This window comes from Coturnix japonica, chromosome 13 (genome assembly GCF_054131305.1).
Source record: "Coturnix japonica strain WE chromosome 13, WE-NBRP24, whole genome shotgun sequence".
In the NCBI taxonomy this organism is placed as follows: Eukaryota; Metazoa; Chordata; class Aves; order Galliformes; family Phasianidae; genus Coturnix; species Coturnix japonica.
Window position 1 is genome coordinate 14,306,963 of NC_140675.1, and position 26,609 is coordinate 14,333,571.

Consider the following 26,609-nt stretch of genomic DNA (forward strand, 5'->3'; position numbering starts at 1 on the left):
ACACTCACACTCACACTCACCCTCCCTGCCCATAGCACGACATGGGCAGAGGATGCGCCCCTAAAGCCCGCCGGGATGCAGGTGTTGTATGCAAATCAACGAGTGGGCGGAGCCCCGTTTGACCACGCCCACTCAGCGCATCAACACGGCGCTACGCAAATCACTATGCAAATCGGGGGGATGGGGGGCGGGGCTTGAGCAGAGAGAGGGGCGAGATGGAGGCGGGGTTTATTGCTTAAGGGGCGGAGCTTGTTATGCAGATAAAGGGCGGGGCTGATGTGATATGTAGATGAGGGGGCGGGGCGCTGCCGGGCGTGTGTCGCTGCCTCCCGGCACAGCTGCAGCCAGAGGTGCTGAGCGCCGCTGAGCCCCGCAGCGGAGCCGAACCGAACCGAGCCGGGCGGAGCCGAACCGAGCCCAGCCCGGCTCCCGCAGCGCAGCATGGCCGAGCCGCCGGCGGCGCCGGGCCCCGAGGGTGAAGAGGGCCCGGTGCGCTTCGCCCGTAAGGGAGCCCTGCGGCAGAAGAACGTGCACGAGGTGAAGAACCACAAGTTCACGGCGCGCTTCTTTAAGCAGCCCACCTTCTGCAGCCACTGCACCGACTTCATCTGGTGAGCGCACCATCCCTACCTTCCCCACCCCCCCCCACAACCACCTCGATTCTCGCCAAACCCTCACCCTGATCCCCATCCCCGGTCCGAACCCCCTTCAGCCGCCCCCGGACCCCGCTCTCTCCCCGTTCCGTTCTCCTCTCTCTGCTCCCGTTCCTCCACTCCCTCCCGGTGCCGGCGCTCAGCCTCTCTCTCTCTCCCCGCAGGGGTTTCGGCAAGCAGGGCTTCCAGTGTCAAGGTGAGTGTCGCGCATCGGGGCCGCGGGGCATAGAGACAGGGACAGGGATGAGAAGCAGCTTCGTCATTTCTTACCCCCCCCCCCCAACCCCCGAAGCAGACGGTCGTTGCGTTAGGGCTGCTCATAGGTAGGGTTTGGGCACCCCAAAATGAGCGTAGAGGGCTGCATAGGCAATCCTATTCTCCCCCACCCCCACCCCAACCCCCCAAAACAAAAACACAAAAAAGGCAGAGAGCGGTTAATGATTTTTAATACGTTTAATGCATTTCATGTGTAAAGGTTTGTTAATGGCAGGCGGCTGGCCCAGCAGCGCGGGGCTGTGGCTGTGCAGGCTGGGGAACTTCAATGGCTCCGTTGTGTTGCTGGGGAAAAATGAGGCATTATAGCAAAACGTGCTGTGAGAGCTGCTGGGTTACTACAGGTGGAGTTCTTAGTTCTGATGGTGCTGGGGATCAGGAGGGGCTCTCTGGGCTGCCCTTGCATTCCAAGCTGCAGTAACTCCTCTGCCTGGCTCTTGCTGTGAGATCCCCAGCAAAGGAGAGGAGGAGGAAGAGGGGATGCAGGTCCCATCTGTGTGGGGTTGCAGCCCTGGGCTCCCAGCTCAGCCTTGTAATTGCTGGCTGTGCCATCTTGCTCTAGTGAGGATTTGGGGGTAAAGCTTTGTTTTGGCAGGTGGCTGAATGCCTAGCTAAGGAATAAAACCACTGTTTAACTCAGTAGCATGGGAACAGCTCATCTTGGCACACCCTGCTTGTGCCTCGTGTTCCTGGGTAACCCACCAAGGCTGTTTTATGCCTCAGCCCCCCAAATGTTGGTGCTGGGAGCAGAGGAATCATAGAATCACAAGGTTAGAAAGGACCTACAAGATCAATGCTGCAACCTGTCCTGATGCTGCTCCTTAGGGCAGTGCTCCTCTCTACCTAAGGTTCCATACACAGGCAGTGGAACAGTGCTGCGTGGAGGAGTTCTGTGCATCTTACACCTCTGTGGGTATTCCTAGTCTTACTCAGACCTTAATTCTGCCTTTCCTTACGGCATGTGCAGCCTGGTGGTAGGCATATTTGTACAGACGCAGCAGCTCTGAAATCTGTTGTGCCCTAGGGAAGGCTGGGGGCAGGAGGGTCATCTGCGGGTGGGGCAGAGCTTGTTCTTTCCCCCTGTGTAATTCATGTTTTTTTGCTCAGTTCTTCCTGCAGTATTCAATGTCAGATCATTCGAACCTTTTTAAATGTCTTTCAGCTGTTGCGAACTATTGTTGAAACCTGTCACTGTGCATTTGCTTTGAGGCTTAACTCCTAAGGGTTTTGATATCAAATCTGTCTCTAGTGTATAGGCAGTGAATGGGACCCATAAGGGCAGCCTCAGAGATGCTGATTGCACAGCTGTTGGCCATCAGCTGACTGTGCCTGGCTGTGGGGCAGAACAGAGCTCCTGTGCCCTCCTGGAGGCTGTTGGGCTGTGATCACACCATAGGATTCCCATTGTGGTGCTGTGCTCGGTGATGCTGCCAAAAGTGTGTGAGTGGTCCATAATGTCCTTCTGTCATAGAAACCACTTTCCAGGTTATTCTGGTATGACAGACAGGAGAACAGCTTTAGTTCAACTTCAATAATCACCCGACCGTTGTATTCTTCTGTTAGCAGAGATGGCTGGAATGTCGCTAAGGCACATGCCTGTCTTGCTTCTAAGCTGTTTCTTATTGCCATGCTTAAGTAGGTTTTCACCTGTGCCCTGATTTCTTTCTAGGGCATTTGCAATAATTAGATTGTTAATTAGCTCATTACTTGTGACTTTTGGCAGGAAGTTTGCAGAAACTGACTCATTGTAGCTTGAAATACTAATGGATACTGCAAATGCCACCTAACTGCTCGCTAATCTCTTTATCCTTGTATATGATCTCCTTCTTATCCTTGAATACATCTGAAGGGAACACCTCTGGAAGCTGTCAAGAATTGGAGCTCTGTGTCTCCTCTCTGTACTGCTTCTGGGAGCTGCCACCTCTGTTAGCATTTCCTTTTCTGTTAATATTCCTATTTGCCATCCTTGGGGCCCCTTTCTCCTGTTGGCTGGCAGCTCTCAGTCTCTGTAGGTTGGGGTGCCGGTTGTGCTGTAAGGAGGGTACCTGTGCTGCTAGCAGGGTCTGCTCAGCTGCAGTCAGTGCTGGGCTGTGCCTGACCCAGAGCCTGGGAAGTGGTGCTCGTGGGGAGGTGAAGAGTCACATAATGTGATTCTCAGTTACAAGCAAAAATAACCTGCATCTGTTACTGCTTTCATGTGTACAAAGTAGAAAAGATCTTGGAAAGAAGGATCTTGGTTCCTTAAGAGGAGAAGGGAGGGGAATAGAAGGGCACCATTCAGTAATGAGTGCTTGGATCTCCTGCAGTGACTTTTCTGGGTATATTGTTCACTTCCTTCCCCCTAGTAGTGACACAGTAAGCAAAAATACCCTTCAAATCTAAGCTTTCCAAACTTGGTCCCATACACACATCCTTCTTCCATGGCTTCGTCTCCCAGCCCTCCAACACCAATGCTCTCTCTTGCTGTGCTCTCGGTACAACACTCACTACAAAGGCCCGAGTGGCTGAAGGTGTCAGGCAGGGCTCACCTCCTCCCAGAGTGTTTCTTGTGTATTTCTCAGCTGTTACAACCCCCCCTTCCTCCCCCAACCTCGCTGCCCTCCAGACGGAAGTGAAACCCACTGCAGTGAAACCCAGCACAGCTCAGGGCTGGGTTCATCTCGTCGGCCGTGTGCTGCTATTGACTGCGTGAAGCAAGGGAGAAACAAAAGCAAAACAAACTCCAATCATTGAGAGTTGCCTCAAACCCAGTAATTTCGTGTCAACATATTATGCACAGTGGAGAAATGTTAGTGTTCAAATAGACTAATTAAAAATGTTACTGCAATTACTTTTGCGACACAAATGGTGCTAATTATATAATGCAGCAGAAATTGGAAACATAATTTTGAAGGGTTTCCGTGTGTCTCATGGTGGTAGTACAATTCTCAGAGCATGGCAGTGTGCTCTGTGGTGCAGGGAGTGCTCTGTGGCTGTGGGAGAGGGAGGGAGCTGGACCCCCACACTGTGCCAGGTGGTCGATGCTGCTGCAGGGCTGCATCAAACTGAGCTGGAAGGGAAAATAGGAGGTGTGTGCCCCTTCACGCTGTTGCTGTGTGACCAGAGCTCCTTCTAAGATGAGCATTACAGCCTGAATGGAGTCAGTTTCCATAATCCTTCTCTTTCCTTTGCTGGATGCCTCCTTCCTCAGCTGCTTTTGGGAGTTGTTTGGGCAGGAAATCTGGGCTGGCAGAGGCCTCTTGCAGAGCCTGGCCCACAGCTATCAGGTTCAGCAGGGATCACTGATACCTTCAGCCTTGTCCGTGTCTCCTTACAGCACTGAAGGGTTCATTTTTGTTGCTCGGTGGATGTGGTTTCTCTCCACCCTCCCCCTTTGCAATTAGCATGGTAGATTTTTCTTTATCTCCCAAGGTAACCATCATCCTACAGTGATCTTAAAAGTTTGACGACAAAGTGGTCAGCTTCCTTCCTGGGGTATCTCCGCTGGTGGGGGCTGGGAGGGGACTCTGAGCCAGCCCCATGGCTCCATGCACCATAGGTTTGAAGCAAGCAGAGCTGTTGGTCCCTGGGCTCTGGCAAAGGATTTGAGTCTCTGGATGGTGCTGCTATAGCAATTGAGCCTCCTGGGGGATTTCAGTGCCTGGGCAGTCCCTAAGGAGACCTGCAGCAGATGGCATCAGCTCTGCCGTGTGCCTGCTGGCTCATTTGAACACGATCCTGTGAATTCTTCCAGCCCCATGGGCTTGTGGGGTGATGGTGCCTGGAGGTGGTACTTTGCATGTGGCTGTGTGGGGCTGTGCGTGGGTCTTCTGTCCCAGGGACACCTCCTAGGGAGCTGCAGGCTTTTGCTGGGCCCCCTCTCTGCAGATGGACCTCTGAGAGAAAATTGCCAGGGCTGCAAAGCAGAACTAGACCACGTATGTTGGATTTCTGGTGTAAGGCAGGAGGCACAGCTCCTCTTAAATCTCTCCTCTTCAGGTTTGGTGTGGGTTTTGTGAGTGCAGGGGTAGAGCTCAAGCTTGAGGAGTCCCACCAGCCTTTTGGTAGTGCTGCTGCCCTGCCAGCCAGCGAGCAGGGCTCTCACTCCTCTGGAGACATTTGAGCAGACCAAAATATCAAGCTGGATACACTCATCAGTGCTGTGCAGCCTCACTTCGGATTTATCAGCAAAGGAGTTGCGTGAGCACCATGACTAAGAAATTAACTTCTGACTGTGCCCGTTATTTAGTTCAGGACAGAACTGCCTGCAACACGTAATTGGAAAGTGCACAATCAGAAGGGAAAGGTTGTAGTGCTGTCTTTTGTTCTGCCTCAAACGGGCATGGTAACAAGGAGGGATGCTTGTGAGGGCAGGAGGGATGGGATTTCACCCAGTATAAGTGTTTGGGTGGGTTTTTCCTGCAGAAGGTAGTGGTGCAGGGGATTAGCCCTGTGCATTGCCCTCAGCAGGGCACTGGACCTGCCAGAGCCCAGTTGTGGACTGCTCCCATTGTTGCATGGTGCGGGCTGAAGGGCAGCACGGAGTAGAGGGGGTGTGTGGTGCTGTGCAATTAATTCCTCCAGTGTGGCTCCATGAATCATTATTCTGAAAGTCCATCAATTAGAGCCATTTAGAAAAGGTGAGTAATGAGCTCCCTGCGGGAGAGGAGTGGTTGTGGGCTTTCTGGGCAGTGTGTTCTTTGTTTTCTTCAAGAGCCGTGATGGAAGGCTGAGTGCTGAGGAAAAACAGCCCAAGAAGGGCAACGAATGCGCCCACAGCAGCAGGGCTCTGTGCACAGCTGTCCTGGTGCATGCAGCCTTGGGCTCCCATCAGCATGTTCTGGTATCACTGCATTGCCAGTGCCAAAATCCTTCACTGCAGTCTGATGGCCTTCAACATGCTGCCTGTGTCAGGGGTGAGGTGAGGGCAGGGCAGACCTATTCCAAGTGGTGCCACAAGAAACAAAACAATCAGCACCTTGTTCAGCTCATGCTGTGCTGTCATCTCATCCACAGAGCCCTGGGAGAGAGGAGTAGGGGCACAGGAAGGAAGGGAGGCCCCTGGGCTGCATGCTGCTGGGCAATGCGTGGAGGTGATGCACAGCTGCTCTGGGGGCTCCAGGGACTGTGGCTGCTCTGGGTTAGTGCTGCTGGGCTCTCCTCTGGTCTGCAAGTGTTTCTCAGCCTTGTTCTCCATCAGAAAGTAAAATAAGCTCAACATATTCTGGGTTGGCCACCTGAATTCTGTGCCATTAAACCACCAACTCACCAGCAGCTGTCTTTTTCCTTCTGAGGATTATGTGGCTGTTCGTTGCTGCAAGAGGAAGCATGAGCAGCGCGGATGGGGTCAGTGCAGTGACTCTGCTCTCCCCATTGCTTCCGACAGCTGATCCCATTTCCCTTCGAGGGAAACACACACACACAGCAGTGGCAGCTGTCTTCCTGCAGCTCCCCATGCTCAGCCTCTCAGTGTGGGGGTGCTGTGGGGTGGGTGGCTGCTGGCTGCACGTGGGTCTGCAGCGCACGTTGCCTTGGGGCCGTTCCCGCAGCTGCTTCAGTTGCAATTTGGTGCTCCTCTTCCTGGGAAGCGGTTCCTGGAAGGCAGCTAGCTCCTCTTCTTGCTTACTGAGAGCCTCTCTCCTGGAAGCTGCCCAAGGCTGGGCAGGCGTGGGGTGCAGCAATTGCTGCTCTCCTGTTTGGTGCTCATAATTGCTGCTAATGAGGACACGATGCTTTTTCTTGCCGCTGGGCACACTTGAGCTCAGCTGCCCCACGCATGGATCTGCAGGCACGTTGCAGCCCAGGCAGGATGCTTGCAGCTGATGGGCAGTGTGCAGGCATTAGCCACATGGCTCTGTCTGGGTGATGCTTTGTGGCTGACCTGTAGCCTATCTGCAGCCCTGCTCAGGGCTTCTGAGAGACTGGGCTGCTTCTTGCACTGCTCAGAGCTGCCCTGCTTGTCCCGTATTTCCAGAGCTATACTGAGTCCACTTGCTTTGAGAGGAGCACCTATAACCTATTAACCTCTTGCTTCTGGCATTTAATGTCTGTAGCATAGGATGAGTGCAGTGTAACCCAAGCCTTTCTGCTGCACTTGGGCATCAGATGCATTGGAGCTGCATTTCCTTGGCTCAGTTTGCTTCCATATTTGGTCTGGCTGTTGTGTCAGGTTTATGTATCTTGTTTAAATGTGCCAGGCAGGCGATGCTTGCTGCTGACCCTGGCTGTGCAGGCAGTGCTTGCCAAAGGACCCAGCAGTGACACAGCACAGCACCTACAGGTTTGGGGTTCACTGCCCTCAGGTGTATTGCAGTGCAGCTCCCATTACAGCCAGCTGCAGGTTTGGAGATTTTTTATTTATTTATTATGGAGAGGAGGTGTCAGAGATGCAGTTTATCTGCAAACTTTCCTTTTTGCCTGGAAGTGCTGACTCCTCAGAGGAATAAACTCCTGCTCCAAGCAGGTGGAAAAAAATGGATTACTTTGTGGGGGGTGGCTGGGGAGGCAAAGTCAAAACCTGGGGCTCTACGAGGGGTCTTCTGAGCAAGATGGGCTTTTAGGCAATGGCAACAGCTGGCTGCTCAGGATGCCTGGGAGTCTTATTATGTATCGGCTTCAGTTGTCCTCATCACATTGTGATGCCTCGGCCTCTGTGCCTGTCGGTCCCTCCGTTGCCATGCAGGAATCGCTTCACCTTCAGAGAGCACATCGAGCAGCCAGCATATCGCCGGGCTGCCACACTCAGCGCATGAACAATGCGTTTTCATGGTTTCTAATTATAGCCAAAGAATGAGAGCGTGCGGCTGTGAAGAGGTGGGAAAGTCGTCCTGGCGCTGGTGAATGGCTCAGTGCAACTTGGTGACATCGCCGTGAAGGCAGGAATCATCCGAAGGCTGTTCTGGAAGATCAGTGAGAAGCCGGAGTGAGGGGGAAGTGGCCCACGGATGAAATTTGCATCACTGAGTGGATTAGCTCCTGACGCAGTGCAAAGTCATTATTTACCGCGTCTCCAGCTCTGCCGCCTTTATCGGCGCCGTGGTTTGGGGAGAGGCTGATTCAGAGCTTGTTCCATCTTGGTGCGCTGCTTGGCTGGGACCTCTAGCGTTGCCTCGTAAGCAAAATGATGGGGCTTGTCAAGATCGTTAATGTTGTGCCTCCCCGAAGAGGCTGAGTAATTTGTTTTTAGGTTTTATTCGTTCTTTGCATTTGTTACGCTTAATGCTTTTGCTTAGTTCAAGAATATTTGGAAATGCTCTGTAACTCACTGCTGCCTTGAGGGAGCCAAGCAAAGAGGGATGGCCCAGGAGGTGAAGTGAAGGGGGCTGAGCCCTGGGTGTGTCTGAACCCCTGCCCAGCTGTGGGAGGTGGGGCAGTGCCATGTGCTGTGTTCCTGAAGCTTGGGTGCTGTCAGTGCTGTTGGTTCACTGTCCTCTCTACTGATGGGATGTTCATGCATGGCTTGAAAGAACCCTTTGAGCTGCGGTTTATGGCTGGTGTGAGCTCTGGAAGCCATTTGTGCTGTGATGCAACCTCTGCCCCATCATGATGGAGGTTAGCTTTGCGGCAGGGTTAATGCTTCATTGCCACCTTTCAGCTCCTTGTTCAGGAGCATGCCCTCGGAGGAGAGGTTATCCACTCCAGCGGTGCCTGATGAGCCTGGTGGAACAGCAGCTTGGGGGCAGGTCGGAGCTCAGAGCTCTCTGTGCAGCAGCTGGCATTGCAGCAAGGAGTGCTGATACTCAGCACAACTGTAAGGATGGGAGCTGGGGGCTGGAGCAGAGCCCCATTGTACCCTCACCTGCCCAGGGCAGCAGCTCACCTGTGTCTGTGATCATGCAACTAAGGGCCAGCTCCAATAGCTCAGCCCATTGACTTTCAAATGCATCTTATTCATTTGATGGAGAAGTGCCTCAGGGCCAAAGGCTCCTGGAAATGAGGCTTGTAGGGCTGTGGCAGCTGTGTGCAGCTCTCCTGGGTGACACAAAGTGACCTTCACGGCAGCGAGGAGCGGAGCGCAGTGCTTCTGCTGGGGCTCTCCCTGCCTCAGCCACAGTCATCCCACAGCCCAGCAGGCATCCTTCGAGCTGCCCAGATCCCAGCACTGTGTCCTAGAGCCTCCTGCCCCTGTGTGACCTCCTTGATGCCATCCCCTCCCAGTGCAGGGGCATTCCATTTTGCAGGTGGCTGCGCAGTGGAAGTGGAGCCAGGTGCTGCAATACAGAGCCTGCAGAAGCAGGTTGCTGGTGGGAGAGGTGTCCTTGAGCTTGTCCTCGTGCTTTGTGGCTGAGGGCAGTGGGGTGTGTGCAAGGCAGCAGCCTGCAGCAGGCACAGTGTGGGCAGCTGTGTGGCCGTGGCAGAGGTTATGGCAGAGCCATTGACCTGATGCCTTTTGGGATGGATGAAGTCTCTCTCCTTGGGTCATCTGGAGGCTTTAGGACTGAGCTTTTGGCAGGAGGAGAGGCTGTAATTAGCAGCTGCTCAGTAGGGCTGCTATCAGATCTTCAGAGCAGGATGCTGGACTGGAAAAAAACGTAACAATAGCTCATTTGCTTAGGAAACCATGATGGCGATTTGCATTTTTGTTGAGTACCAAACCCTTACAGGGAATCTTTGCTAAAGTAACTTCAAACTCTGCAGTTGAAATTTCTTCCTTCTATCAGAATATGTGTTTCAATGCCCAACGATTCAGTCTGAATTCCTTTGTTTTGTCGCTCTCCCTCTACTGTAAGGGAAGAGCTCTCATCCAGGCTGTGGACAAGTGCTGTCATCAGAGGCTGTGTGATAAATGGCTTGCTTCTCCCAACCTTGGAGCAGAATTAAATTCTCCCCTATTATATACCCAGAAGCATTTCTTTCCCTACCAGCAGTCCCCTATTGACCCGACAGCTCACAGGCTTGTATCAGGGCAGGGGGAGGCTTTGCAGTGTGTTTCTGAATCAGCTCTGCTGCTGGGTGACAGCAAAGCACCTTGAGATGCGCTCTGTGAACCTGTTCCTGCTGTGCCGTCTGCTCGTGGAGCACTGACAGCACAAAGAGCAGAGCTTGTGGCTGTGAGCTGATGGCTCCAGGAGGGGACCATTGGGATCTGCCTCAGCCACCTTGATGGAGCTACTGTGTGGGTAGGAGATGTGGGGTAACAGCAGTGTGAGCAGTGCCTGCAGGAAGGTGCCCGGTGTGAGCAGCACAGCGGTGCTCTTCCTGCAGCATCCCAGGGCTGCACTGTTGCACAGCACGTGCAGAGCCCACTCCCCATCTTGCAGGGAATTCTGAAGAAGGTGATTATCTCCGCTGTTACTATTATCTGAGTCCAGGAGGATGAAAATAAATGACTGTTGCGAAGGGCAGACTGACTCACTTTCTGCTTCTCCTGTAAATTTCCATTTAAGTTTCAGTTTAAGCTCAGGTATGAAGGGAATGAAAGCCAGTAATTTGTGACAAAAACTTCTATTTTAGATCACTGAAGAAGAACTCCCTTTCTAATTGCAGAAATTATAAGGCTGTGATTCTTGTAAAGGAATACTGAATCCAGCAGTTGCTTATGAATTGCCATTAGATTCTTCTCTGTAGAGCCAGCAAAAGGAGCTGTGTAGCCATGTGCTGGTGCCACATTCCTGGCTGAGGGTGGCACAGACCTGCATCTATTTCTGCCTCTTGCTGCAGAACAGTCAGAACCCACTCAGTCCCTTCCCATCCCTGTGCTAACTGATATTTTGTTGGTTCTGTTGTACCCTTTGCGTTGCAGGTTCCTCTTGATAATCCCCTGTAAGTTAGCAATTCTGTAACTCAAATCTTCCCCTTTCCCTGGGCCCAGCTGGAAGGGTTGGAAGGTGCTTCCCATTCACAAAAGGAGTGTGTGTGTGTGGGGGGGGGGGAAGTGCTGCCCATCTGCAGGGCAGTTCCCAGGGCTGGTGGCTGTTCATTGCACATCCCACTCCTGCACCCATCGCCCCAGCAGCTCTGCTGTAAGTTCCTCCCTCCTCACCTCTTGACTGCAGTTTCCCTTCCACCATGTCAGAGCGAAACAGAAGTACTTCTTGAAAACAGCAGAGGAAAATCATGTGAGCACCCAGTGTTCTGTCAGTGCTTAGAGAGGTTCAAAATAACATGGTGGAGCTGGTAACTTCCCAAGAGGGAAGCGGAGGGGTGCGAGGCACAGGGGAGTTCTGCATTCTTCCTTGTGCAGAGGGTGCCAGAGGAAGTGCTGTGGGTATGGGATGCAGCTGTGATCCTGTATGGGGATAAAACAACTCTTGGCTGTTGGGTGTGGTGTGCTTGTAGCTGCTGGTCCAGCTGTTTGGTGGGGCAGAAGCTCCATGTTCAATGCTTTTCTCTTGTGCATCTCCTCTGAGATGTGACTGCGTGCTGCACGGCTTCACAGTGTGAGGTGCTTTCTCCCACTGCAGTGGCTGAAGGCATCTCCCCAGAGCACTCTTCTCTTTGCACAAAGTGCATTTCCCACCACCTCTAAAGCAGTGAATTCCCTGAGGGCATTCAGGGGGCTCATGCTGTCCTTGCTTTCAGGCCTCCTGCAGCCACGTGTGTACCTCAGCCCTGCAGTGCTCCGTGGGGCTGGGATGGAGGCGCAGTCATTCCTGCGTCCTTCTGTGCCCTAAATTAGAGCTGCAAGATGCTGCAATGGGTCCAGATGGAGACTCCTAAAATAATAGCTCTTAGCTCACTGCTGACTTGTATGGGGTGCTAAAGCTTTTGCCTTTAGGAGTGACAGCGAGTGAGCATGCTGTGGGGCTGTATCCCATGGAGCGGTGCTGTGATGCAGTCTCTCTCGGGTCCATGACCTGGCTATGGAGATGGCCCATGTTCTTGCATGGCTGCTACTGCCCACCTGTTTAGCACAAGACTCAGGGAACCTTCCAGGAGTGCAGGGTCAGTCATGCTGTTTCTTTTATCCCCAATGTTTCACAAAGCTTCTGGGGCAAGGATGCAGCCCTGCAGGGCAGCAGAGGCCATGTGTGCATCTGTGCTGAAGTGGCTGCTGCACAGTTGCTGGGTTATAGTGAAGGAGGTGTCTGCAATGTCCCCTTGCTGCTCATATTTAAATTTCTCTTTATCTTCTGCTGGTTTTGATGTGCTTTTCCTCTGCCATGTGAGGGCCAATGGATGCTGATATAGAACGTGCCTCTTGTTTCCCATTGCTGCAGAGACTGTGGGGTCTGCAGTGGCCTTGTGCGGACTGTTGCCAGCTGAGGCAGCTGTTCCCATTGATTGGGTCATTGCACATTCAGCTCTTGTCCTGTTTGGGTTTTATTTGCTGTCCAGCCCTGCTGTATGGGAGCTGCACAGAGAGGAGCAGTTCCACTGGGGAGTCTTGTGAACCTGAGCCTGGTGCTCCTGCAGTGTCCCATTTCTGAGGCACAGATCTCAACTGCACTGTCACAGAACATCCCACTGTTGTCAAATTGGTGATTTCAGGAGGAGATGGATGCAATGTTGCCCTGCTTGCATGAAAGAGATGAGGGAGGAGTGCAGGGTGCTGCTGCTGTCCCCTTGTGAGGTCTCTGGGTGCTGTGCTGTTCTCCATAGCACCATCAGTCCTCAGCCATTCGCTGCTGTCCCTCAGGCAAGGCTTATCTTTCTGCCTTCCCATCACAGCATCAGTGGAGTGTGCTGCCCTTGCACTGGGTACTGGGAGGATTCTTTAGCAGATCCCCTGGCTATGCAGCTCAGCTGGCCCACTTTACCTCCCACCATGCTGTGTTCCGAGCTCTGCCCAGAGCCTGGGCTTCTACTTCTGCTCTTATGAACTATGGTGCTTTTCTGCAGCACTGTGCACTTGTCTGCCTGCTCTAATTCAAACTGATCCCATCCATGCTGCATGCGGTGCCCTGTTGGCCCTTACAATCCAGCAGCACCCACATAGCACCGGGCTCAGAGCTCACCTTCCATTTGGTGCAAGCCCAGAGCCCTGCAAACTGCCTCCTGCATGAAGCAATGAAATGCATAAACTGCAAAACTGGAGGCAATGACACCCATTGTATGAGGCTCCCGGAGGCGATCCTGACTCTCAGCATCCTGACAAGTAGCAGCAATGCAACACATGTGGAGTGTGGCTGTCCTGCAGCCCATCTCAGGATGCACCAGGTACTGTTGGTCCTGATAGTCCAACCCCAGAGGCTTCCAGCTCCTTATCCTCTGGGGTGAGCGCATCTCGTGTGCAGGCTCCAGCTGCTGCAGTCCTGTTTTTGTTGCAGCCTTTCCCAGCGCTTCTGTTGTTACTGCAACCAATATCCATCTCTTTCTGTTTCTGGCCTGCCATGTGACGAGATCTTTCTGTGAAGATCTGAGCTATCTGGATTGAGGAAGGGGTGGGTCACCTGCAGAAACTGCACTGCTTCAGTTGCAAGCTGAAATATTTTGAGGTTTGACACCACTTCAGCAGCTCCTCTGCAGGGAAAGCTGGGGCTGGTGGTGGCAGCAGGTCGGGTGGGCTATTTTTAGGAGTCCTGTTTAATTGTCTGATGTTATTTTTGCAGTGCTCATTGCTGGATGGTTAGTTAGCTACTGTCAAAGTTTATTACCATAACCCGGGTCTTACCGCATGCTTAAATAATAGATTCATTATAGGGCCTTGGATCTCTCGCTTCATCCCTTGATTAGGGAGGGAGATGAATGATGTGGGAGCGCTCAGCATCCGTGTGTGATGTTTCTTTGGTGTTAAAATTCTGTTCTCACAAGTCAGCGTTCTGCATCGCTCCTCGTTATCGTGTGCATTGGGGTCAGATAGTATCTGCCCTGCAGGGCTGTGCTGGAGGCTGCCACTGCACCACACTGCTGCAGCACTGTCCATTGCTTGGCTCTCTTCATGCTCTCATACTTCATCTGCATTGTGCAAAGAAAGTGTTCTCTGCTGTAGAGGGTTTTTTAACTAAATGCTTTTTATTCACACAAGAGGTGAAAATCTGCCGCGTCTCTCTGCTGCTCTGCCCCATATCTGGTAGGTTTGGGGAGCAGCAAGCCCTGTTCTGACCCCTGGATTTGGGCAGCAAGTGCCATCCTCACACATTGTGAGTTCTGCAGCCGCGCAGGCTGGAGCAAAGCTCAAAATATCTCCATTGAGGAACATGGTCCATCATAGCAAAGCCCTGAGTGTTGTATTGAGGTGAGACTGCTTCCTACAACTACCTGCTGCAGAGGGCAGGAGCTGCATACCAGGGCTTCTTGCTGTATCCCAACTAATGCATTTGGCTTCTTTTAGGGTCTTGAGTATTTTGGAGCATGCTGGCTTGAGTGAATAGTTTTAATTAGTTACATTCTTAGGCTGTGGTTTGCTGTGCTGACTCACTTCCAGCTCTCTGATAACTCAAACGCATGACTTCATATCAAGGCAGAAGAACAGAAAATAAACCAAGGGAAGATGGCATTGCACAGCCCTGGTGCAGTTTGTTCCTCTAGTGTGTGGGTCCACCTTCAGGGGAGTGTTTCTGGGGAAGCTGAGGCCAGGCTGTACTTGAGGCAGCGTGGAGGGGGCTCATGGACAGCAGCTTCTGCTCCAGGATGTGCACAATGGTGAAGGAAAGAGCTCCAGCACAGACTGACACCGTCCCTTTGCTCTTCTTGTGGGAGACCAGTGAGTGCAGAGTGTGCCTGGGTACGACCTGTAGTATCGCTTCCCCAAGTTATTTCTGAAGCCTGAAGGTTCTCACTAACCATTGTGAACATGAGCATTGCTTGGTGTTGGCAGCGTGTCCCACTTGTCCTGTCACTGAGGGACTGTGCCACATAGAGCCAAGGCACCCCAGGCACTCTGCTCCAGGAAGTCCTGCAGCAAGATGTAGCAGCTGGACTACGCTCAGTCTTTGATGGCCCCCTGTGGGTGTTGTCCCTGGCTTTTCTTTTGCCAAGCAGCCACGATTTCTCCCTTGGCAGAGGCCCTTAGTGCCGTGCTGCAGCACAGGGTTCCTGGCTGGAGCTGTGCTTTGCTCTTTGGTTTGAAGGCTGTAGATAGGGATGCTTCTGGTACCCAGTGTGCATTCCTGTCCTTTGCTCTCCTTCTGCTTGGTCCATCCTCCCTTGGACATGAGGGCAGGCTATCTGCCCCTAGTCCCAGCAGAGGACGCTGCTCAGACACTGCCGTGCTCCATGCACAGCCTTTATTCCCCATCCTGCTGCCAGTGGTGCTGAGCAGGTGCAGAAGCCCCATAACAGCCAAGTTCTGCTGGTCTTTGCCGCTTCCCCTTCCTTCAGCTGTGCCTGTTCCCCTCAACTGCTCAGGTCTGCAGTTCTCCCCTGGGACTGCACCCTCCCTGTGATGCTCTGGTGCAGCCTCAAGCTTTGGGTGTGAAGCAGTTCTGCACCAGCCGTGAAGTTGGTTTTGTGGACCTTCTGTGCGTGAGCTGAGCAGTGGCTCCTGGGGGACCCCATTAGGGCAAGCTGGTCGCCACGCTGCTGTGTAGAGGAAGTTTTGGTGCAGCCCACAGCAGCATGGCAGCTTTCCCTCCTGGTTGCTCTTTCGAGTATTTTTTTTCTTGCTTCAAGTCATCCTCACTGCAGATTCACTGCTGGAGACAGGCAGTGAAATGCGCAAGAGGTTTTCCTGTAGGTATTGGTGGTGCGTGGGTGGTTTCCTCCAGCCTGGGGCTGCACAGAGCCTCTCTCTGCAGTCTGGCAGTGCCCTACAAGACCCTTCATTTCCCCACAGTCTGAGGCTGCCATGTAGCAGAGCTGCGTGGTGATGTGCAAGAGAAGACATGCTTGTGCTCGGTGGTGATGTTGGGTTGGTGCAACGCCACGAGGACATGGATTGCATGTAGTGCTGCTGTGGGATGGGTGCTCCTGCTGGGGGAGCTCAGAGTGTGGTTATCTTTGTGCCCTTTCTTGGAGCCCTACCCTGCTTCCCAGCCACCCTGAGGCATGGGGCAATGTGGGCACACTCTGCTTCCACCTCTCCTTGCCATGTCCTATGAATGATAGAGACGGGCAGAAATCCACGTGCCAAATACCTCTGTGTCTGAGAGCCCTCCGCAAATGCTGCCGTTGCTACGGGAACGGGCTTTCTTGTGTTTGAATGCGGATTTAATTCTTTCTTCTCCTCCCAGCTCCCCACCAGTTAAGACACTCAGATGGGTTTAAGTTGCGCATATAATGGTCGTTCCGATTGTGCAAGGAGCTCAGGAATATCTTTCACTAATGAAAGAGCTGCCTGAACTCTGGAGAGTTGAATGAGAATTCTTCCTCAATACCTCCTATCAGCAGCTGAGTTTACCAGCCCTGTGCCTCAGGGCTGCTCTCAGTGCCACCTGCATGGATAATTGAGACCTTTTGGGTTGCCATAGAGAACGCTTTGGCTTCCAATCTTGCATCAATCGGTATTTGGGATGGTTTTCTTTAGAACCACCAGAGGTGGGAGTGCTGTCTTTATAGCACAGGTGACAAGTACAGAATCAAAGAACCATTAAGGTTGGAAAAGACCTATGAGATCCTCATGCCCAACCCCACCCCATCCCACTGCGCCCACTGACTGCATCCCTTAGTGCTGCATCTCCACAGCTCTGAAGCACCTCTGGGGGATGGTGACCCCACCACCTCTCTGGGCAGCAGTGCCAGTGCTCGACTGCTCTTTCAGAGAGGAAATTGTTCCAAATACCCAAGCTGAGGTGGGGCACTCTTTGAGTGCTGTACCCTATGGAGCCATAGGGCAGCACCCAGCCCAGAGCCCAGGGGGTGCAGGAGGTGGAAAAGCTCTGGGCTGTCATGGCAGCACAGCACTGTGAACAAGATGAAATGATTCATTGCTAGACCTAAGGTTGAATGAAAGTGGAGATGGTGATCACAGTTCTGGCAGTTCCTTTACATTAGAGGTTTTAACATGAGTTGTCCAGAATGTTCCTTGGTCCCAAGAGGGACTGTCAGCAGCCTGTGCAAGCATCAGTGGGATTCTATGTAGGCCAAATTCTGCTCTAATAATGGAGCGAGCAACTTCACAAGAATTGTTCCTCAGATACATCAGCCAAACTGAGAATAATTTGGCTTCTTCTTGAACTTGGCACACTTGAGCGGCTATTACAACTTCAGAGGAATAACACTGGAAGAGGGATTCATCTTCAGTTCTGAGAACTCGCAGTGCTTTGCTCCTGGGAGCTGGCTCTTGCTTTCTGACCCTGTGGCAGTGGTGTGGTTAGGAAGTATAGAGGCACAGCCAGAGCCCTGCAGCCCCATCCCCTTGGTGGCAGCTGCCCACCTGGAGATGCTGCATGAGAAATGATCCCATCAGCCAGAGGGATATCCTGGGTTCAGCCTTTGCCATCTAGAACAACGCTGTAATGAAATAGAATTCTAACCTGATTATTATGGATGTTGCTGAGGTTGGTGGGGATGATGCTGGACTGCTGCTGAGAAGCACTGCTTAGCAGTGACAGAGGAGGAAGATCATGGAGTGCTGAGGAGTGGTGATGTAGCAGAATAATGTGCAATGAGGAATGGACTCTACCATCTACGTACACTCTGCTTGAGATCTGTGTTTGCAGTGAATTAAAATCCTGGCAGAGTGTAGAACAGACAAATTTTTTTGGGAAACACCTTTTGGTGGGTGTGTGTTTCATGCTCTGGAGTCTGAAGGGCAGAGAAGTGCTTCCCTGGGGGTGGCTGGTAAATGAATCTGCTGTCCTAGGCTGAACCTGTTTCCTTTTCTGTAGCTTCAGTATGCATCAGTTCCAAGATAAATAGCCTGTGTGCAGTGCAGCATGTTGCTGAGGGACCGTGCTGCTTCTGGGTTGAAAAGCTGTGTGCAATGTCCCTTGTAAACCAGGCAGGATGTGCAGCTTGGGCTGAGCCTGGCATCACTAGCAGCAATCTGGGTGCTGGGGTCGAGCGGGCTCTGGGAGCCTGGCAGCAAGGAGCAGCTCTTCAGCTGAGCCTGTGCAATATGTTGGTACTGTTTATACAAAATAACAAATCCTTCCAAATATTTATTACTGCATCAGGCATGGAAAGCCGCCCCCAGGCAGCTGTCAATCTCTGAGGCTGAGCCAGCACTGTGGTGCTGCGAGTGCTGTGGGGTGCTGGGGCCATGGCCTAGACCCACAGCAAGTGGGTCGTGGGATGAGGAGCAAGAAAGGGCTGGCACTGCTTGTTGTGGGTAGGGCTGGAAGGCAGAGTGAGAGGAGGGCTCAGAAACACAGTCTGTTTGGAAGGAGGACTCAGAGCACTCCCAGCACACACAGCCGGGTGTCTGCAGCAGTATTAGGGGCACCACCTGGCTGCTGCAGGTACCTGGGTGCTCCTTATCCCCAAGGCACCTATATTACTGTGCAGCCCTTTGCTCCCAGAAGCATCGTTTCTTACACAGAGGTACCAAGGAGGCTGCTGTATGAGGCAGCATTGGAGACGTTTGTGGCTTTCCTGCAGTGTGGGTGCAGGGGTGCATGGCAGGGTGCCCTGTGCAGCTCAGGTGGTGTTGCAGGGATGGCACAGTGGAGAGTGAATGGGATGGAAGGGACCCACTGCAGTAGTACCATCAAAACCAAGCTCTGCACTTATCGTTGATAGGCCTTATCTCATTTATATGGAGTGCTTTGTAGCAGCCAAAAGAAATTTTAGGCAAGCTTAAATATTTTTATGATTCCCTTTGGGTTCGTGTGTATGGTTTTCTCTCCTTCATTGCTTTAGTTTAATAAAACCAATGGCTGTAAAGCTGCCTTTGGGCTGGCTGGGAAGGGCTGTGTTCATTGTGCTGAGGGTGGTAGGGGTGCAGGAATGGTGCTGAGCACACTGCAGGCATTGTGCACTGCAGGAGCTCATGGCCACATGGAGCTGCACCCCTCGGTGTGGGGCTGCCCCTGGTAGCAGCAGGGCTGGATGGAGGGTGGAGGAGCCCATGCTCTGTGCATGGGTGGAATTGCTTATCCAAATCCCATTAAAAATGCAAATGGCTTCTTTCACCGGGACAGAGCTGCATTAAAAAGTAGGCCATATTGTAAACATTAATGTAGTCCTATTGGCCGGTAGGGACATGGAAGGGGAAAGCGAGCCAGGAAGGCTCTTTGCAGAGCTCCATATAAATAAAAGGACTCTTCTCTCCCATCCAAAAGCTGGCAGCCCAGATAACACTCTACTTGAGCACAGTGCCATGTAATCGTGTAGGACTGCTGCCCAAGAAAAGCAGCTCCAATCCATCACTTGATGAAGTTTATTTGTGAAGTAGGTTTTGAACAACCCTGGCCATTGAGGGCTACAGCAAAACACAAACAGAACAAAAATCCCCTCTGATCTGATTTCCCTCCCCCACAGCAGCGTGCTGTGGGTGCTTCCCTTAATGTGATACTGCAGTGTCTGATTGCTGCTGGCTCCGCCGACCTCACTCCATGCTCACACACCCCTGCACCACCACTGTGCTGCAGCCACCGCTCCTCATGGGGTTCAGACCCTGTGCTGAATCCCAGCCCTTCCTGCAGCATCCATAGAGCCCCGTGCTGTGCAGTTCTGCACAGAGAGCAGCAAGCAAATGCGACGTACCTTCATGCTGGAAATGGTGTTTTAATACTTTATTTGTATAGCATCAAAAGGAGTGCCAAGTGCACGAGAGATCCTGCCAGCTGCAGCCCTTTGAGTGTCTTAAAGGCAGTCATGTTGCTGTGTAATAACATATAGCGCTCCAAACTGTCATGAGATAATGGCCTGTTTTCAAGGGAAGAAAACCAACAAAAAACTGTAATCTGCATCCCTTCCTGCAGCGGTGTCACTGGGGTGTGTGGGGATGCTGTGCAGGAGTGCCTGTCTCTGGAGCCTCCTCCTGCCAAGGGACCTGTGACCCCCTGACATTGCCCTATGAAGTTTGGGTGTCTCTGTGCTGTGCTCTGCTATTCCCCTGTCTGAGCTGCCTGTGCTCCCAGTACTGTGTGCTCCCCTGTGATATGGTTGTGTTTGATAATTAACTTCCCCCCAACACCCTTGAGTGGAAAATTTCCGAATTGTTAGGCTTGAGTTTGTTGGTTTTTTGCCTTCCCCCCCCACCCCAGCTTTCCTTTCACCTCCTGGTGGGAGGAAGGGTTCCATATCACAGAGCCCTGCAGACTTTCCAAGGAAATCAGCTGTCCAAGTACAGAATGTGTGGGAGTTCTTGCATTTAACAATGCAAAATGGGGTTCGATAGGGGCAATGGTGGCAGTTGTTCTCCTGGCTGGGGGTCGGCTTGGAGCCATGGAGCAGGGCTTTGCTAAGCTGGGAGCTGAGGGCAGAGCTGTTCCCTGAGCCTGGGTGTGCCCAGGGCTCATTGAGGCACTTGGTGCTTCTGCTCAGTAGAGCTGTGGCCTTTTTGTTTGCAATTTGCTGGCTCTCTGCTTTAATATATTATTTTTCCCCATTTTAAATGGACTTGGTGAACATTTTCAAGCTTATTGCTGGCTGCTGAGCCATCATGCAGCTGCTCCCAGCCTGCTCTCTGCTCACCTGGGGTGTTCATGGGGGCATGGAGGGTCCTGGGAGGGAGCTGCAACCACAGAGCTTTGGGCCCCACAGTCCCCTATGGGACCTCCTGGTGTTATCGAGGCTGCAGAGTTAGAGACCAAAGGAAACACCTGCTGTGTCTCAGAGCTGCTGGAGATGAACCTCTGCTCTTTGCTGGAGCATGGCAGGAGGAAGTGGTTGAAATAACAAGATAACGTCCAGTGCTCTGCTCACCTCGGCTGGGGAGGGGGAGGGAAGGAGGGAGCAGTGGGGCTGTGGGTTCTGGGTAGCATCACCATGCCATGGGCTGGTAGGAGCAGGGAGGAGCTTCATCTCTTGTTCTCTGCTGTTCCGTGGGATAGGGAGCTCTGCAGCATGAGATGGGATGGTTTGGGGTAGGGGAAGGTGGGAGAGCTGGAAGGATGTGTTTGGTTTGGTGCAGCAGCCCACCTGCCATCCTTCTCACCCCAGGGGGCTGCAGGTGTGTGCAGAGTGGCACGCTCTGCCTGCCTGGGCTGTGCAGCCTGCAGGAGGCAGGGGCAGAGATCTGCTGGAAGGGATCATGGGAGCATCTTGCATGCTCCTGATAGCCACGTGCAGGGGAGCTCTGTTCGTGTCAGGAGAAGTTTGTGTCTGCACCTCCCGGTGCTGTCAGGGCAAATGAGGGCTGTGTGTTCCTGCTGGTGGGTGCTGGGTTATGTGTGGAGATGCAGAGTGTGGGGTCGGGGAGCTCTGCAGGAAGGAGTGCTGCAGGAAGGGCTGTGGCACAGTCGCGCAACATGATTGCGGCATTTCACAGAGCCTCTGTAGGAAGCTTTGCGTTAAGGGGACCCCGGCTGGCTGCTGCTCTCTGCAGTATTTAAACTGATCCGCTGCCTTTCCTGGGGGTAAAAGAAACCCTTCAAACATTGCTTTGTATGGAGAAAAGAGAACCTTGCAAGACACAGCATGCTTGGCATAAGCCACAGGCAGCAGAGAAGTCATCCATCTTTATATCGGCCAAGAAAATATTTTGCTGTTGTATTCATGATGGTTATTTCTGCACTTCCTGAAAAGCAAAAGGACTGTGCAACACCTCTGGCACAGCCAAGCAAGTCCCAGGTGCCTCATTGCATTGTTCCCAAAGAGCCCCTCTAGGAAGAGCTTCCCTGGCCCTGGGAAGCATCCCACAGCCAGGGGATGCTGGGCAAGTTTGGCCTGGCAGCTGGGACTGAGCTGTGTGTGGGGCTGGATAGGTGAAACAGGAACTCGCTCATATGGGAGTACTGTTATGTGATGGGAAATGAGGTCCATGTGTGTCCTGTGGGTGCATGTGGGACCCTAGAGGCACTTGGGAAAATGCTCTGATGTGAGGTGAGAAATAATACCCACCTGTGCTGTTCTGTTGTTTTAGGTGAATTTTCCTCAGTTTCCCTGCATTTGGAGCAGACTGAATGATTTAAAGCTTGGTGACTGGTTTTTCATTGTTTTTGTTAGAAGTATAGGGGACTGAGAAGATGCTCCAAGACCGCGCTGTCTCGTTAGCAGTATGTAAATGCAATATGTAAATACCTCCCCAACTTCACTGCACAGCAGCTCTGTGTTTGTGGTCTAGTCTTGGTTGAAGACCACTTTACACTTTTAGGGCTGATTTCAGACTCCAGCCCATAACCCACCTGGCTGAGAGGTCCCAGAGGTTGGCCCCAGTGTTCCTGAAGGTCAGCAGAGAATAAAAGCAGCACTTCTGGCCAAGGGAGCTTGGGAAATGGCTCATTCATGTGTGAGCTCCATACCCTATATGGAATATCTGAAGGAAATGACTTTATCATGTAGCATGTGTTCAGCATAAATTCTTCTTGCTTTGGAGTTCAGAAGTAAAAAGCAGCTCAGTCTTTGAAACTCTGTTGCCATGAAAGATGAATTTTAGGATCAGAGCTGTGAAGCCTGCTGGCCAGTGTCTGTGGGCATGAGAAAGCTCTCTGCTTGGGCAGGCTTCAGTAGTGCTCCTAGTTCAGGAAGATACTGCTGTGTGTATGGGACAGGCTCATATGGCACCAACTCATTTAGGCACATACACCCACCAACCCCAGTGCCTGAATGGGGATGGGTCCAGGAGCAGCTGCTGCCTCTGCACCTCCCTGCATGCCTACAGTAACAGCAGTGCTATCTGAGTACTGCTGCTTAATGACCCTGCTCTCTGGCACTGGATGCCAGACAATGCTCAGAGCATCTCAAATTTAAGAGGGGGATAAGAGGAAGAAAAAAGGCAAGTGAAGTTTTCCTCTCTGCTTTGGAGATAAGTGACAAAACTCAGCTTAAACTGAGTTATTTTATTATTAGCACTTTAGGGACCGAGTTTTTATCTTCCTTGAGCAGGATTAATGTGCTCTTACAGCAAGAAACAAGGCTTCAAAGCCAGCCAGCAGCCATTTCTGAGGGCTGTGTGTGTGCAGTGACAAGGATGCACTGGGATCACCCTCCCCTCAGTGCCCACTCCCACCCTGCAGGGACACCTTGCCATGTTTCTACCTCCTCCCCGGAGTCCAACCCAGGCGTTTCAATTACAATATCAAATTACCAGGTCACCGTCGTTAAACGAGGCTGCCAAGTTTTTAATGATCTTCTCTCTCTTGTCATGTGCTGGGGTAGTTTTTTTGTTTGTTTTGTTTTGGTGTTTTTTTCAAGCCTCTTTTCCATCTCTGTGCTTCTAATTGAGCCCATCTGTAACATAGCAGCACAGGGCAGCACCATGAGGCTGTGTAAGTGTGCCCTGGGCCAGGCTTTGCAGCAGGCTCGTCGTCGATCCTCTGGGGCTGCTGCAGCTCCCAGCACCTTCGTACCAAACCAGAACTCATTTCTAAGATGGTTTAATCTGGTTCTTTGGGGCCACAATTGATCACGCAGCTGCCATCCAGTAAGACTGTGCCAGGCTGAGAGCTGAGTGGGGAGACAAACCTGATAAGGTTCACCAAAGGTAAGTGTAGCATCCTACACCTGTGGAGGAATAACCACATGCATCAGTACAGGCTGGGGGCTGAGCTTCTGGAAAAGAGTTCTGTGGAGAAGGGTCTGGGTGTCCTGCTGGTCAAGAAGGACTAATAGTGTCCTGGTTGACCAATGGTTGATCACAGGGTGACCATGAACCAGCAGTGTGCCCTGGTGGCCAAGAAGGCCAGTGGGACCCTGAGCTGCATTGTGTGGTGAGGCCAGCAGGTGAGGGAGGTGCTTTCCTCCTCTGCTCTGCCCTGGGGAGGCCACACCTGGAACACAGTGCTCAGTGCTGGGCTCCCCAGGTACTGACAGACAGGGAGAGAGCTCAGCAGAGGACAGCAAACCACCTGGATGCATCCCTGTGCAATCTGCTGCAGGGAACCTGCTGTGGGAGTTCAACTGAGAGAGTTCCAGAGGTCCTTTCCAAGCCCAGAGTGTCCCCATGCCCTTGTCCTTGGGCATGGCTCTGAGCTCCTTGTAGCCTTGTCCCCACAGGCTGAGGCTGTGCATTGCGGTAATGGAGGCTCTTGGCTCGTGCTTTGAGAAACAGGTTAGGGGGATGTTAATGTTGAAAGAAACAAATTCCAGCTTGAAAAATTACCTGTTAGTATTGTGGCAATGTGCCACCTGGCTGTAATTAAAGAGCAGAGCGGAGTCTGTTTCCCTCCCGTTCATTCAGGGCATCTGTCAGGGCCCACGTGTGGGCAGTCGCGCTGCGGGCTCGGTTCCCCCTGCTCTGTGCGTGGGTCTCTGAAGCAGCACTGGCACAGGGAGCGTGGGGGGAGCACATGGGGTGCACGGGGAACACGTGGGCTGCTTTGCCCTCATCGCTCTCAGCCTCTCAGTGAGTGCTGGGCGCTGGTCTCCACTCCATGAGGAGCTTTTGGCCTTCCCTTGGGGTGCTGGGGTGAGGCTGCAGGGTGCTCTGTTTGTGCTCCCCATAGCTTTTATGGCTTTAAAAGCTCAGGGAAGGCACAGGAGCTCGTTCCCATGTCTGCAGTACAGGAGCTGCCTGAGCTGTGCCCCTGCCCACGGTCAGAGCGCGGCTCCGGGTGTTTACGTCTCATGCAGTGTGAGATTGGAGATCGCTCCCCAACCTGAGCTTTAATGCAGTCATCGGCCCCTTCCCCACCCACACCTATCCTATTGCCGAGGATGATTGATGTTCCTCATCCCGCCTGGCTTCATTACGTTCATTGTCATGCAGAGTGTGTTGTCAATTCACGCCTGGTATTTCATATAAAAGCTGCAGACTTTTTTTTTTTTCTCTTTTTAATGTTTTGTTCATACGTACTCAAATCCTTCTAATAGTGCATGGCTGGGCTCAAAATATTTAACCCCTTTAAATCAAAAATGGATATTAAAAATGGCTGCCATATAAATGAGCAGCGAGTGGCCTTCCCCCTGTGCTTCAGCACAGATGCTGGGGGCTGCGGGTGCGTTCTTGCTCCATCCTGGTGGCGATTGGCTGCCCTTATAAGCTGGAAATGCTGCTGCACTCAGTGCAGCACACGTGTAGTGACAGGCAGGTGGTCGTCCTTGTTTGGGAGCTCAGCCACGTGGCAACCGAAGGATGAGGAAGAGCTCACAGTGTTTGTAAGAGCCTTCCAGAAGAGCCAGCGGTGAGCGGAGCAGCCTGGATCCTGCCCACACAACCTCTCAGGACCTGCCTGTGTTTTCCTCCCTGTCCTCAGGCATCAGCAACACGGGCACCTTCCTGGCACTGTCCTCAATGCTGTGGTTTGCAGAATGGCTGGGGCTGGGGAGGGTATCCGGTGCTGCCCTACAGAGCCTGGGAGCTGCTCGCTTTGGCGATGCCAGCAGCTGCAGCATGTGCCAGGCGGGAGCAATGGAGGCTGAATTATTCAGCCTGAAAGTGAATCTCTGTTACAGCTCGGTATGTGAGAGATGCTGATGAAGTATTTAAATTCTGAGCTCTGTAATGTAAAATTCATGTCTCTGTGCCTCTGGAAGGAGCTGCCAGTTGAACAAGTGGTGCTGCTGACCGGGCTGCAGGAGCTGGGTCCTGGTGTTGAGGTCTTCCTGCAGCTCTGGGATCACAGCATCACAGATCCATGAGGATTGGAAGGGCGCTCTGGTGCACCTCCAGTCCAACCCTACATCGAGTTCCCTGCAGCAGATTGCACAGGGCTGCATCTGGGAAGGTTTGCAGTCCTCTGCTGGGCTCTCTCTAGCAGTTCCCTGTCTGTCTATACCTGGGGAGCCCACACTGGGCACAGTGCTCCAGTTGTGGCCTCCCCAGGGCAGAGCAGAAGGGAAAATCACCTCTATCACTTGCTGGCCTCGCTGTGCAATGCAGCCCAGGGTCCCATTGGCATTCTTGGCCACCAGGACACATTGCTGACTGCATCATCCCAGGCACAGCCAGATTCTGCAGCTGGAGGTATGTGGTCCATGCTCCCGTGGCTGCTGAAGAGGATGACAAGCAGTGTTGGTTGGTTTCATAATGGCTGGGAGATTGCGTGGCTGAAAAAAAAAAAAAGTATCACATTGCAGTGCCTGGTATTTCTGAAGGAAAGCAGTTTTATCTTTCTGGCACTGAATGACAGCTTTCTCAGTCCTGATTTGAAAGGCTGGGCCTCTTCAAATCTGTAGTGAAGGCTTCTTTGTATTGTTAGCGCAGAATTAACTGGGCTGATTAAGAGTTGCTTTCTTGGATTGAGAAACCCTTGTGGTTGCTCGGGCAATTGGAGCCTTCTAGGGATGTAAAGCTGGTGTGGTATCTGTGGAGAGAAGCTGGCAGTCTTGCTCTTTTCTTCCCCTTTCCTTAAGAAAAACAAAACAAAAACAAAACCTGTTCTTTTCTGTAAGAAGCTGAAACCACGCAGAAATGCCTTTTCCTGCTCTCTACCTCCTTTGCCTCTTGTCACCTTGGGTTGGTGACATTGCCACCTCCTCCCCATGCCCTGCTCGTCCCTCAGCACCCCAAAGCCCCAGTGTCTACCAAGGGTGGGAGGTGCTGGTGGTGGCCTGGGGAAGGAAGAGCTGCCCTGCCCAGGTGGGTGCGTGCTGGTAGGAAGGTTGAGCTTGATAGGGTTCCTCCTGAAGCAGAAAGGCAAAAACACAACATGAATGTAACAGCAAAGCAAAATGAGTTGAAAAATGAGGAGAGTTGTTCAAAACGTGAAATGCTCAGATGCAGCAGCTGGGCAGCCCAGGGGCTCGGAGCAGGGGTGGCAGAGCTGTGGTTTCCCCATCCCCACCCCAACGTGTGCCTTCCTGGCAGCTCTCTGCAGCACAGAGCCCAGCAATCTCAGAGCACGTCCGCTCTCTCTGCATTTCTGGGGCTGGCAAGGGAAAAACCGCTGAAGTCTG

General features: G+C 52.5%; 1 protein-coding gene across 2 annotated transcripts in view; it reads left to right on the top strand.

Annotated features, from left to right (window-relative positions):
* Window positions 1-271: 271 nt before the first annotated feature.
* The window catches only part of PRKCB (protein kinase C beta), a 74,663-nt gene continuing 48,325 nt past the window's right edge, over window positions 272-26,609 (top strand). For both annotated transcript variants that reach the window (XM_015876948.3, XM_015876947.3), the window contains exons 1-2: window positions 272-611; window positions 818-849. In XM_015876948.3, the coding sequence (XP_015732434.1) occupies window positions 442-611; window positions 818-849 (202 nt within the window). In that variant the 5' untranslated portion in view covers window positions 272-441. The remainder of the gene's footprint in view (window positions 612-817; window positions 850-26,609) is intronic.